This window comes from Cornus florida, unplaced genomic scaffold (assembly GCF_030987335.1).
Source record: "Cornus florida cultivar Cherokee Brave unplaced genomic scaffold, ASM3098733v1 CherokeeBrave_3.0.0_Hap2_Chr11, whole genome shotgun sequence".
Lineage (NCBI taxonomy): Eukaryota > Viridiplantae > Streptophyta > Magnoliopsida > Cornales > Cornaceae > Cornus > Cornus florida.
In genome coordinates, this window is record NW_026775581.1 from 132,444,287 (window position 1) to 132,458,115 (window position 13,829).

The 13,829-nt window shown below is 33.1% G+C and overlaps 1 protein-coding gene across 1 annotated transcript; it reads right to left on the reverse strand.

The window, feature by feature from the left end:
• Positions 1-7,055: 7,055 nt before the first annotated feature.
• LOC132286811 (cytokinin hydroxylase-like) lies at positions 7,056-10,422 on the reverse strand. The gene is made up of 5 exons (XM_059789202.1): positions 10,105-10,422; positions 9,764-9,990; positions 9,365-9,606; positions 8,328-8,709; positions 7,056-7,687 (listed from the first exon to the last, which is right to left on the reverse strand). Exons 1-5 carry the CDS (start codon positions 10,394-10,396, stop codon positions 7,268-7,270), a joined length of 1,563 nt encoding a protein of 520 aa, XP_059645185.1. The 5' UTR covers positions 10,397-10,422; the 3' UTR covers positions 7,056-7,267.
• Positions 10,423-13,829: the final 3,407 nt, after the last annotated feature.

The following is a 13,829-nucleotide window of genomic DNA, read 5'->3' on the forward strand; positions in this document are numbered from 1 at the left end:
AATTAATTTTTCAAGGTCAATTTTATGGCTAATGAGGTGGTGCGTGAATGTTGTAGTAAAGTGGAAAAAGTTCCAAATAAAAATTGAGAAATCAAGAAATATGATTGTGATGGGAAATATTTTCGCTCCAAAAAGAACCTTCTGCACACAATTTTTTTCTTTTTTTCTTTTCACACTCAATATGTTGGTTATTTGATTTATTACAACAGAAATTCTTACTTTGTGTGAAATTTTTAATCTTTTATCCATGCCTATGTATCACTTTGTTGTTTGTCTCTCCTATTATTTAAGTGACGTGATAGAAATGATCATAATTTAATTGCAGGATTTATTGAACTAATTACGTTTACCTTTGTGTGCCTACATAACCTTAGCTAAAGTCTGCATCTTTTAGCAACCATGATAGACCTTGTAGAAGTAAGTATCCATGATTGGTCACATTTTGAGTGGTTCTCACTATGGTACAAAGGAAGTACAACCGTAACGATGTCACTAAGGTCGTGTTTCCCATACATTATGATGATTTAAAACTTCTTATACATGAATGCCATATATCTAAAAGGATAAGCCTGTGACTTCATTATAGATAGTCAATTCTGATGCTTAATGTTAGCGGTAGTGCTCCTCCCACTCGGGCCACTTGGTAGGGCTGAAAGGTTGTGGTAAGCTCTGTTTTGGACTACGTACTAATGCTCTTTCTGCTTTGTGATCCCATTGCTATCCTATTTGTTCCAATGAAAAGCATTTTCTGATATCCACACATGGAACACACTATCTGATATTATGCACATATGGATTTGCAGATTCTGTACTGTTTGTTGTGTTATTAACTTGTCATTTCAATGGTGCAAATGGTGCATCACACAGTGAGTATCATAACCTCATGTTGGTTGACCATTTGAGTGGCCCCCCTATTGCACCATAAATAGCAATGGATAACACACTCAAATTGTGCTGAACCTTTTCTTCTTCCTTAATTTGTCTATTTCATGCCTTATTCTCTCAATTGTTCCTTTGTACATAAAGTGTTTGACATTCTCACAATACATGTGTGTTTGTGTGTGTATAGTGTATACACACCGCATTAAAGAAAATTGCATACACATAGGACATTTTGGACTGTATCTTTAGTCTAGATTGGTTTCTTTTTATGGGATTATTTAGGACTGTTGTCTTCTTTATTTGTGCCTTTGGGTATGATAAAATTTTGAATCAGAGTAGTGTTGCTTGCCTATGCAGGCATTGTTTATGTTTGTTTTGTAAGGGAAAATATACGTGTGTGTGAAACAATATATATATGTTGAAAATATTTAAAAGGTTTCCAATATGAAGTAATATCGATTTTAGTCTTGAATGCCTGGGCTTGGGTTTGAGCACTAATTATATTAATGGTCACATTTTGAAGCCAGACAGTCTATAGACATACGTAAAGTAATGCATAAGGTGGTCATGCACGTACGTCTTGGCGTAGATATATATACACACACACACATGATACGTAAGTATGTGTTCTAGGTAATTTCATTTTCAATCATACACAAGTCAAATGGAACTATAGTAATTGATGCAAGTGGTCACCATGCACTGAGTCCAAAGATTGTGAAAGGACCTTGGGAGATAATTTCTCCAACCAAAAGAGCATTAGAATTAGATAATAGTGTTGATGCTTATCATTTATTACAGTCCAATTCCACTTTTTCCATGTACTAGTGGTCGAAGTGGTCCATCTCCTCCACATTACACAAGCACCACATTTTTTACTGTCCAAGTTTAATTTCCTTTTTTTGGGTTAATTTTTTTCCCCCCTCTTCTCAGTACTAATACATTTCTTTTATTTCTCTGATTTACCATGGAATAATTAGATGGTGGATTAATTGAAGATGATTATATAAGTTGGTAAAATCTACAGGTCACGCTTATGTTCTAGATTTGTTCTGCTTATCCAATTAACAAATTAGTCTAAATCGGAAAGATGGTCAAAATCTTTTAGCACAAAATCTATTACGGATTGGTAGGATGGATTGTGCTTATGCTGGTAGGATCTTCCCACTCATCAGTCAAATTCTATTATAATTTTTGTTTTTGTTTTTCAATTTTCTCTTTCCTTTATTTATTTATTTTTTTAAATATACGTATTTCAAATTGAGAGAATATGTTCTTAAATCGAAATCTGTTTCAAAATGATGAATTTAAGTTGATATGATGGTTGGATTTTGATTTAGTTAAGTTGAAGGTCCAATTATTGACAGTCCTACAGGTATTATACATGATGTTATAAACATAGAATTAGATGATATAAAGTTATAAATATAGTATTACTAATAACATTTATGGAAGAGTGAAATGCTATATATAAGAAATCATTATGAAACCTACCTAGATTAAGGATTTCTCATATTTTATTTAATTTTATGGAGTGGGATTCACTTCAAATTCATTTAAATTCGAATAAATATGTGAAGTGGTCAAGCACTTCCTCAATGAACTTAATTTTCAATCACTTTTGACGATACCTTAAGACAGGTGTAAGATATTAATGGACCTCTTTTTAAATTTCAATAAATTAATATAATGTTTGCACGAGGCATCATTAAAATATTTTACGAAGGATAGACTAATTTATATGATAAAAAAGATGTTACTTGATTTCTTTAATAGGAAACATCGTCTCTAGGCAAGTAGGACATTAATTAAACCGAAAGCAATTGTTAATTATCACTAATACGACATAATTAAATAATTCTTTTATTTTGTTTTTAAAGGGGTTAAAGATGGTGGATTTGAAAGTGGTGATGATATGCATAATTGACATTTATTATGCAATTTTTTAATTAAGAAATGAGTGCTTAAGGTCCACGGAAGAAGGTTTATTATATCTCATTTTGACTTTCCAAAGCCATTACCACGATGGGACCTCACTTTGACACACATCACACACACACACACACGAGTATTACCAAGTGAGAATTTTGTGATGATATTTCGTGTAATTATAACCCACTACTTTTTGGCCACTGAATTCCACTCGTGCAACAAAAAAATAACAAGGAATAAAAGGTTAACATCTAATCATTATCATAGGATAATCTCTTTTATGTATGTGTGGGCTCAAAAGAATGTTGTCATTTTCATAAAGCCTTGTTTTAATGCCTTCAAATTATGGTTTTGATAGTGTGTAAAATATATATGCATAAAATGTTGTCTCCCATCCCACATAAACAATGCTAAACTAGAAGAAGGTGGAGTGATCCATCCATCGTCTTCCACCATCGTAGTAAAAAAATAATAATAATAATAATCATTAAAATTGGAAATTTTAAGTCTGATTGATCTTTTCGATAGAGTTGATAATTAAGAATGTTATTTTCAAATTTGAATAATTACAATTGTGTATTATTGAGCTGAGTTAAATGAAGCAATAATAATAATAAGAAAAGGAATTAAGGGATTTATAGTGTCATTTTGTTTGTGTGTGAACGCTCATGCCTTATGTGACAAGATTGTGGCTCTAGCAAGACTTTAAACCCTATCTGGATATTTCATAAAATGTAGAAAATATATGCTAATAATACTAGTCTTTGAATGTGAAAATTTAATTTGTGAATGTTATTGATGGATGATGACGATTATGATAAGAATGTATAGGGTTTCCTTTCTAGGATTGTGAGCAGTGTCCTCCTCACCAATTCTCATCTCTTACAAATTTGTCCATATTGTGATAGCAACACCTTCTCTTTATTACTATCAAAATTCTTCCTTCGTACTCGATCTTATTTTAACACATATTTGTCTAATGGTAGGAAAGGAATCAAAACGCTGTACATACACGTATGAGGGAATAGCCTAACGATAAAGGCTTCCACTCCTTTGAAATGATTTCTAGTGAATTTTATCGACAATTGTTTGTTACATGTGGGACGAGTGAGATTGTATATGACTTTCTCATCTCTTACAAATTTGTCCATATTGTGATAGCAACACCTTCTCTTTACTACTATCAAAATTCTTCCTTCGTACTCGATCTTATTTTAACACATATTTGTCTAATGGTAGGAAAAGAATCAAAGCGCTGTACATACACGTTTGAGGGAATAGCCTAACGATAAAGGCTTCCACTCCTTTGAAATGATTTCTAATGAATTTTATCGATAATTGTTTGTTACATGTGGGACGAGTGAGATTGTATATGACTGGTCAATTCTCATCTCTTACAAATTTGTACATATTGTGATAACAACACCTTCTCTTTACTACTATCAAAATTCTTCCTTTGTACTCGATCTTATTTTAACACATATTTGTCTAATGGTAGGAAAGGAATCAAAGCGCTGTACATACACGTCTGAGGGAATAGCCTAACGATAAAGGCTTCCACTCCTTTGAAAAGATTTCTAGTGAATTTTATCGATAATTGTTTGTTATATATGAGACGAGTGAGCTTGTATATAACTGGTCACTGATGGTGCATTATGAGGTGCTTAACACTACCATTATAATTAAAAATAATAATAAAAAAAAAAATTCCTAAACTATCTAAAAAATTTTACTACTAAAAAAACAAAAAATACTTTTAGTTACAAAGGTGTATATATAATGTATCACCAAACACTAACATGCCATACACTAACTCCGAAACTACCATTTTTTTATAGTTTTATTAATAAAAACATATATTTTTTTTCATTACAATAACCCCCCAACCCAACCCCCCCCCCCCCCCCCCCCCCAAGTCAAAAGTCAGATTTCTTTATACGCTTTGGAGGAGCAGCAAACTTTTGATCAGATTTTGGAAATTTCTAAATTCATAAAGTCATAACGCGCCTAATTTGTAGGGTTTGGTGTGTGTGTGTGTGTGGGGTTGGGCGGGGGAGGGAGTGGGATGTAGGTATGCCTGTCTTTTGGGTTAGCACCAGTGTGCTTGCGCTTTTGAATGAAGGCATGATTTTTAAGACTAATTTGGCTCGAGCCGAAATTGAGATCGGTTCATTTCTACTCGACTTCAGTAGAAATTTTTTAAGATTGATGATAGTGAATTTAATAGTCGGATAAATCTAACTAATTTTTATGTCGGTAAGAATTGATATCATCATGAATTTATAAATATTAATAATAAATAAATTAGTTAGAATTGTTCTTTTTCAAATAAGGTTTTATGGCAACACCATGACAATGACAATTTTTATTTTTGGGAAGCACTGGAAGTGTTTTTGTTGCTTCTACAACTAAATAACTACACAAATCTTCCAACCTTCAAACACAAAGACACACACAAAAGAAAAAAGAAAAAAAGAAAAAAAAAAAATGTAGACCCTATTGCCAATTTTTTTTCCCTTCCTGTAAGTTAGACGCCATTTGTTTATAAGGCAATGTGTATAATACTTTTTGTATGGTCTAAAACACAACTAATTTAATTTCATATGATGAAAAGATGCTTCTTGTCGCCAACCAAATTGCACGATGGTTTAGAGTCTAAGCTCGATTGGCTGCAAATTGTGCAATTAAAACTTGTTTTCATGGTTCATTTTATTCAGTGCACCATCAGTTGGACCTATTGGTGGCAAGGAGCTTCATGACAAAGCAAATGATAATATTTATTTTTATTTATTTATTTATTTTTGTTACAAGTCATATTTTCGGTAATATCTTAGTGTATGTAGTGGGACAAGTTCACGGAAACAGATTATGAGGTTTATTCGCCTTTCAACATTTGTGATAAAGAATTCCCTCAATATTTTAGGGAGACTTGAACCATCTTTCTTCTCCTTGAAAAGAAGAAGAGATACCGCAAGATCCCAAGTCTAGGGGTTGCTTTTTAAATATCGTAGCTATTTTTATCAATAAATTATGTGCCTCAAACTGTAATTTAGGGTTTTAATTAGATTTTCTATTATTTAGTTAAGAAATATTGTTTTACTCTCTCACATTAAATATATTATAATAGTCATGCATATTTTACACAGCAGATCTCAAGCCCGAATACAAGAGGAGGTGTATGTCAGGTAGATTGATAAACGATTTAAAATTTTGTGATGACCAATATGAACATGGATTCTATGAATACACAAGTTGACTGAGATTTTGCCTTAAATATTATAGCAAAATGAAAATATAGAATTAATGTAACTCATTCAAGTAATTGGAAAAAAGGCTTAATTATTGTTGTAGTCATGTATATGGTAGGACTTGGGACCAAAAATTTAACAAAGGACAACGGGGGAGATCCAGCCTAATCAAAATTCACTTTCAAATTTCTTTTAATATCTTTGTTAATAATCATTTATTCTAAAATTTTAACTTTTGATTAGTAGATGGTTAGTAATATGGTATCAGGCTAAAGTGATTCAAGTTCAAATCTCAATGTCACTTTGATAATTAAAAATTGAAATACTTATTGAACCAAGAGTAGATCGATAACATGAATTCACTTTTTATTCTTTTCTATTATAAAATTTTGATTGAATTAAGTGAACCATATAATTCAGAACCATCTAACAATTTCTGTGTACGTATGGTTGTTAGAAGCTGCACCTACCATCTAGGGATTGGAGGGCAACCATGCATTTTCATTAATGGTTGTGGCATGGGAATTTCTCGTGGGTGGTGTATGACACAATGACAGTGAGGAGAAATAAATAAATTGTTAGTGAATCTAAAAAATAGAGAGAAATTAGGTAGTGGGAGGAGCAGAATCCCAGACTGGTATAGGCAGATGCTGCGGTGGCTGAGAAAAAGCATCCATTTGATCAGCTAAAAAATATATAATTTAAAAAAAATAATAATAATAATATAGAGTACCTTGTTAAACAACAACTTGGCTATTTTACAAATTGAAAGCTAACCACTTTGTCAAATCAATTGTGTTGTACAAAAAGAAAGAAGAATCAAACCATGATGATCGTTAAAAGTGTTATGGAGCATCAAAATTAAAGAAGAAACACTTTTACCCATCACTTTGTGTTTTTCATTCTTTAATCTTCTCTGTAGGCATATATATCAGGCTTACTAATTTGTAGTTAATTCTATTTCTAATCTCTAAAACACTTTTAGATAACAACCCCAAAAAGCAAATTCATCATACTATGTGCTTTTCTCATTTTATTGTAATAAATATCATTTCTTTAATCCTTACAAGCATCATTCCATCTCTATCTCTTCACAATTAAGAACTATAATTGAAAAAAAGAAAAGAAAAACAAAATAGTGAAGAGAGCAACAAAACCAAAGGTCAACCTCAACCAATATATCTCTATCTTTCATATATTAATTATTAGTTCAATGGCTTCAAAGAGATTTGAACTCCATACTTAGGTTTTATTGTGAGCACCACAACCGGTGCATGGCGATAATTCTCTGAAATTGTGAAGCTAAACCGCGATACTAACATGGCTAATATGATCTTAGCTTCCATCATGGCAAAGGCTTGGCCAACACAGTTTCTTGGACCAGCAGCAAAAGGGATGAAATGCCGGCCAGATGCGAATGTCTTGGACGAAAACCGGTCAGGATTGAACTCATTTGCATCCTTACCCCATAATTCTTCACTGTGATGGATAGCAAGCACCGGAATCCATATTGATAGACCCTTTGGGATATGGAGGTCACCAAGTTTGATGTCTTCAAAGGCCATTCGAGGCAGCACAGAAGCCGGTGGATAAAGCCTAAGCGATTCGTTAATGATCTTGTTCAACTGCAAAAACAAATTAAATAATTAATTAATGTAAGAGTTCTTGTTTAATCAATGTTTATAAGTTTTATTAATACACCAAAACATTTCATGACACTTGACATATTTTATCAACTACTACTCTCAAAACTAGTTCAATAGCATGCCCCCAAATGATTCTAAAGTCTATTTAATTTTATCAACCGCTGCAGGCATGATTAGTTTAATTACTTTTATTAATTTCCTAACCTAAACAGTTGATATTAAATATAATTGAATTCAGATTTTTCTTCAATTCACAAATAATATTCTTTTTCAGACAATTTTATGTGGAGGTTATATTACTAGTAAATGAAAAAAGAAAATAGGTAGGTACCAGTAGAAGTAGCATCCAGAGAGGAACTTTTTTAAAGGAAGTAATTTGGTATAAGCTTTCACCAGCATTGCTTAGTGACAAAATATTCTCTAAACCCCACCTCCCCAATTTTGTCTAAATTCCCCCCTTCAATCCGTACCCTCTACAAAGTTATTGTACTTATAATTATGGCAAATGCTGAATTCACAATGTGTTTGTAAGATTCTAACGCAATATTAAAAATCGAACCACTACCATGGTAAAAAATAACAAAATAATAATAATAATAATAATTTAACTCTTGCTTACCAAGGTGAGCTTTGGAAGATGATCAACAGAGGGTGCACCATCACCACAGACCTGTTTTACTTCGGCGCGAGCCTTGTCTTGCCAGGAGGGGTTGCTGGCTAGTAGCATAATGGTCCATGTGAGTAAGAGAGCAGTGGTTTCATGTCCAGCAAAGAAGAAGGTTTTGCATTCATCCATGATTAGTTGTAGGTTTAAGCTAAACCCATTGCCTGATCTCTTCTTCTGCATCTCATTCAGTAGCATACCCAACAAATCATTTCCATAAGAACTGCTTCGGCCGATCTCCACGCAATCCTTTCGACTCTGTATGATCTCCATTAGCAGCCTCTCCACCTCCATCTTCAGTGATTTTATCTCTCTATTATATTTACTTGGAAAAAACCTAAAAAAATACACACACACACACACACATATATATGGAATTAATTAAAATGATATTTAACCTAGAGTCAAAGAATTATGAAAAATGAAGTGGAATCCACATAATTAAACACATTTTATTCTACTTGTAGAATATGTTTATTTTCCCAGGTTGTCATTTTTCTAAATATAATTATTTTAATCCATAAATATTACTCCATTTCATTGTGTATGCATTATTAATGAACCTACTTGGAAAAATAATTACTCCCATTTTTAAAAGAAAAAATATAATTGTTTTATTTAATGGTGTATGCATTAATGAACATACTAGGAAAAATAATTACTCCAATTTTTAAAACAAAAAAAAAAAAAAAATAGTTTTAATCCATAAGTATCATTTAATGGTGTATGCATTAATGAACTTACTTGGAGAAAAGATTACAAAATTATTATTTTTGTTGTTATATGTAAAGTGGTTGGAGTCAAAATTAACAAACTTAGACTGTTTATGGACAAGAAAGGAAGATTAATTAAACAGTGATGAAGCTTAAAGGAAAAGATGGAATCTGTGAAAGAAATTAAAACAAGAAAACTGGTCCACGTAAAAGGGATAGACCTTTGTGGAGTACAGAATCTAAAAATCAAATCAGGTGGACGTTGACACGATAACTCACCGGCTTCCGGGAAGGCACAGGTGCCGACTTGCTTGTGCACAAAGATGCTGCAAGACTGTAAGTAAATGAAATATCTGCTTCCCCTTCTCGTAGCTGCTATCGAACTCGGTCCGGGAAATGATGTCGGCCGTTAACCGAGTCATGTACTCGCCAATCTCGAACTCACCTCGACCCAGCTCTACCTCATTTTGTAGTGATTGGAGCATCTGCTTAGTGCATTCCACCATGTACACCGCATAACTCTATAAACCATTCAATTCCAACCATACATGTCACATTAAAATTTATACATACATACATACATATATATATATATATATATAGTACTCCACAAAACATAAAAAGAAAGTGATACATTTTGTAATCTAAATTATATCTATATATATATATATAATTTGCCTTGAGTTTGTCCCCCATGAAAGCCGGTGCTACGATGTGTCGTTGATGGTACCAATCCTCTCCGTTGGCCATTAATAATCCGCGGCCGATGAAATGCTTTGATCCTTGTTGTTGCAGCCAAGATTTGCCAGAAATGGTACTGTACTTTGATAGAAGCTCTTTGATGAGTTCGGTCTCTGTTAAGCACATGCGTGGCTCGGTACCATTCCAATATATAAATCTTTTACCTGTAAATTAAAATTGAAAATTAACAAAAATATAAGCATATATATGAGCTATCTAGCTTATGAGATGAAATTAAATAAAAATGTAGCATCTGCATATATATTATGTATAAGTACCATAGAGTTTGGACCAGGTGACAAAATGTGGCATGAGACGGCCGACGACGTCGTGGTTGATGAAGTCCATGTCCTTGGAGGTGGCGTTGGCAACAAGAGAGGCCATGTCCAAGATGTTGCCAACTAGAAAGCGAGGTTTTGGGCCACGCACTCCTTGTGTCTCCATGATTTTCTTGATGCGTCTTGGTGTTAGCCAGTAACATGATACAGTTTCATAAGTAACTCTCATGAACAAATACAGAAATATAGCTAACAAAGGTAATAACACCACCACCATAGTCATGGTGGTCATCAAACAATTAATCGAGTGTAGCAACACAAAGTCTTCTGTCCCTCACACACGCACAAACACAGACTTTAGAGAGAGAAAGGGAGAGGTGTGATTTAGTGACCATAGGATCACCGTATTTATAGTGCTAGTTACCCCATTTATTCCGAGAAGGCCAATAGTCAATTGGGCATGGGCTAATAAGGTTATTTTTTCATTAGAAGGTTTCTCATGGGACTGTGTCATTTGGTTGTGGAGGGTACTTTTGACTTTTCGTTCGGTACTAAAATGGAAAATTTTGGATTCTTCATCAATGCTCAGTTAAAACCGATTATAAAAAAAATTTCAGAAAAAGGAAAGGGCAATTTTTTTTTTCCATAACGCTTTTGATTACATTCATATGGTTCCCACTCGTATATTGACACGTACCTGAGTGCTAGATACTGTGAGTAAGAATAATAGTCTCTATTCAAATTATATTCATTCAAGGGAGGTAATATCCACACACGTTTTTTATTTATATATACACTATTTATTTGTCTTTTTCTTAAGGCAAATATCCGATATACTCTTATTTACCACAATATAGATATCAAAAATACTTTTATACTTCATGATAGGGTTATTAATGTCATTTTACTTAAAAATTAAATGTATTTATAAAAAGAAGAATGTGAATATCACCTTTCTTATTTAAAAATTTAAAATGAAACAATATATCAAATGAATGATGTACAATTAGACTAACAATCTATTCACTATGTGGTCAAGTAAGACCAATGTGAATGAATTCCTGTTAATAACAACATCATGACGATCTAACATTTCAATCAAAATAATCGAATCATGTCGATCTAGCATTTTAACCGAAATTATAGCCTACCAATATTTTTGATATGAAATAGAATTAAAAGTAGGGAACTTCGTCCTTGGTGTTGGCGGAAGGACTAATGGCAAGACCTAATTAATCGGATTGACCTAATTATAGTACTTGGGACAATATAAGTTTTACATACGTAATGAAATGGCCTAGAGATGATTTTTTTTTTTTTGGCTGGCACCGGAACTCACCTGGACAGGGCCTCTTCAGGACCCACCCCAGGTTACAAACCGAGAATACTGTCGACGGTCCCATACCTTAGCAACAATTTCAATCAAGAGTTATAATGGCGATGGACAGGTTCGAACCTGGAACCTGTGGGTGTCCAGATCATGATCTTACCAACTCGGTCAAGCCCCCAAAGGCAATGGCTTAGAGATGATGCGACTAGGTCAATTTGTCCTTGTTAATAATGGGTGCTCCTCCGCAGTCGTCTTGAGACCATGGATCACTGCTGTCTTAATTTAACTATTTTGTTGGTGGAACTGTTTTAAGTAATTAATTAATTAATTAATTAGAGCATAGTGACTTGTCATCCTAATCTCAATACTTAATTTTTATCTTGATTTGGTATAGTAATCTTGTAAAGAACTTCCCAAGATTACAAAACCATTATCTTCATCTTCATCTTCATCTTCATCTTCATTTAGAAGGTGGACCAATTTTTTAACATACTGTATTACCTTGTCCTTGTCCTATAAAGTGGACTTTGGAAGCTTCTTCAATCAAAAATCTATCTCAAATACTCTCACTATCTCCTCAATCCAAATTTACCGTCTAATATATTCTTTATTAGTAGTAGTATCTAAATATATTGACCAAAACTAATATAAATTAATGTAGTAATTCAGAGTGACAATATATAAAAAAAAAAAAAAAAAATTATTATTACTATTTTCTTGTGATTGTGTGTGGGAGTGAAACCAGACATACAATGAGGAGAAAAGCTTGTGACATTAGAATAGTGAATGTGGAAGGCCCCACAACATGTTCATTGTTGGGGGCGTTCCCTTTCCAATGTGTAGTAGTGGTGTGCAGAGTCTTGTGCTAAAACAGAGTGCCCTGCCTTTCATTAAGCCATAATCAATACATCATTAATTTGCTTTGTCATTGATGCAACTGCTTTTATAGGGGTGCCACTTGAGTGGGTTTGGGCAGGTCATGGATTAGCCCATTCCAAGGTTTTGACATCTCAGTCCATGCCAAGTTGAAGAATTTATTGTATCTTAACACATTCTTGAATTTTTTGAATTTTTTTGGGTTTGTCCTATTATTCCGTTGGTTTCATATTAGTTGTCAATTTTTAAAAGTAATAATTTTTAAAGAGACATGCAATTAATGTATTACCTTCTTATCCTTATAAATTAAAAAAAGGTATATTATTAAGTTGGAAATTGAAATTTTTAAAGATTTTCGAAACATTTAAATATCAACTTAATTTGGCTTTTCAAATGTGACAACTAAATTGAAACATCCCAAAAGAGAAAACTTGACAACTAATATGGGACATAGAGAATAATAAATAAATATGACAAAAACATATAATGTGATGACTTTCATCAAGACTGAGTCTTTCATTATGAGGTTTTGACACCTCAATTCATACCAAGCCTCGAAGAATTTATTGTATATTAACCCATGCACATTCATGAATTTTTTGAATTTGTCATGCAGTTCTCCTGTCTCATGTCAATCTCTTGGAGTAGTAATTTTTAAATTTTCAAAAAAATTATAGGGTAATGATGGAAAGATAGTACTCCGTATTTCTTTTGGTTGGCTTCTCAAATGTGATAACTAAATTGGGACATACCAAAAAAGAAAACTTGATAACTAATATCGCCAAATGTTAAAATAAATAAATTTTAATAATTTGTTGTATTTCAGGTTTCTCCAGTTACTAAAACTTTTGTCCAAATTCTGCCCAAAATAACTTCAAATTCTAAAATTTAAACCCAATCCCAATCCCAATCCCAATCCCAATCCCAAATACTCTTTATACATGTTAGTAAAATTTTCAGGCGGGTTGCTTGTGTTAGGCCCACCTAAGCCCCCCCAGTGCTTTTTAACAACTTTTCTATATTATACACCTTATTACCCATTTTACCCTTACCTTATTATTACAAATTCAAAAAAATAGTTTTGTATATCTAAATTAAGAAATATATATTCATTTTTATTTGCAATACTTAATTGCCAAAGAGTATTCAAAAATAAAAATTAGGATTATACTTTTTACGTCTACATTTTGAAACAATCTATTATACTGCGTTTGTTATGCAGGAATGAAATGGAATGGAATGCCCATTCCAATCATTCCTTTATTTGGTATACAATTTAAAGTGGGAATGGTCATTCCATTGGAATGAAAATCCATTTAACAACTAAACCTATGGAATGGTCATTTTATTTCCAACAAAACCTCTATTAACTTCCACCACCGCCACCGCCACTTACATCGTTATCTCCTTCCACCGCCACCGCCACCTACTGCCCCCTCCTTCCACCACCACCGCCATCGTCGCCTTCCACCATTGTCGCCATCGTCGCCTTCCACTATTGCTACCTAAACCACTACCG

Excerpts from the sequence above, each read along its gene's own strand:
- LOC132286811 (XM_059789202.1), bottom strand. The coding sequence starts at position 10,396 with ATGACCACCATGACTATGGTGGTGGTGTTATTACCTTTGTTAGCTATA. Across the intron at positions 8,710-9,364 it reads CTGTGCCTTCCCGGAAGCCG|GTTTTTTCCAAGTAAATATA; the intron begins GTGAGTTATCGT and ends GTATTTTTTTAG. Across the intron at positions 7,688-8,327 it reads ATCTTCCAAAGCTCACCTTG|TTGAACAAGATCATTAACGA; the intron begins GTAAGCAAGAGT and ends TTGTTTTTGCAG.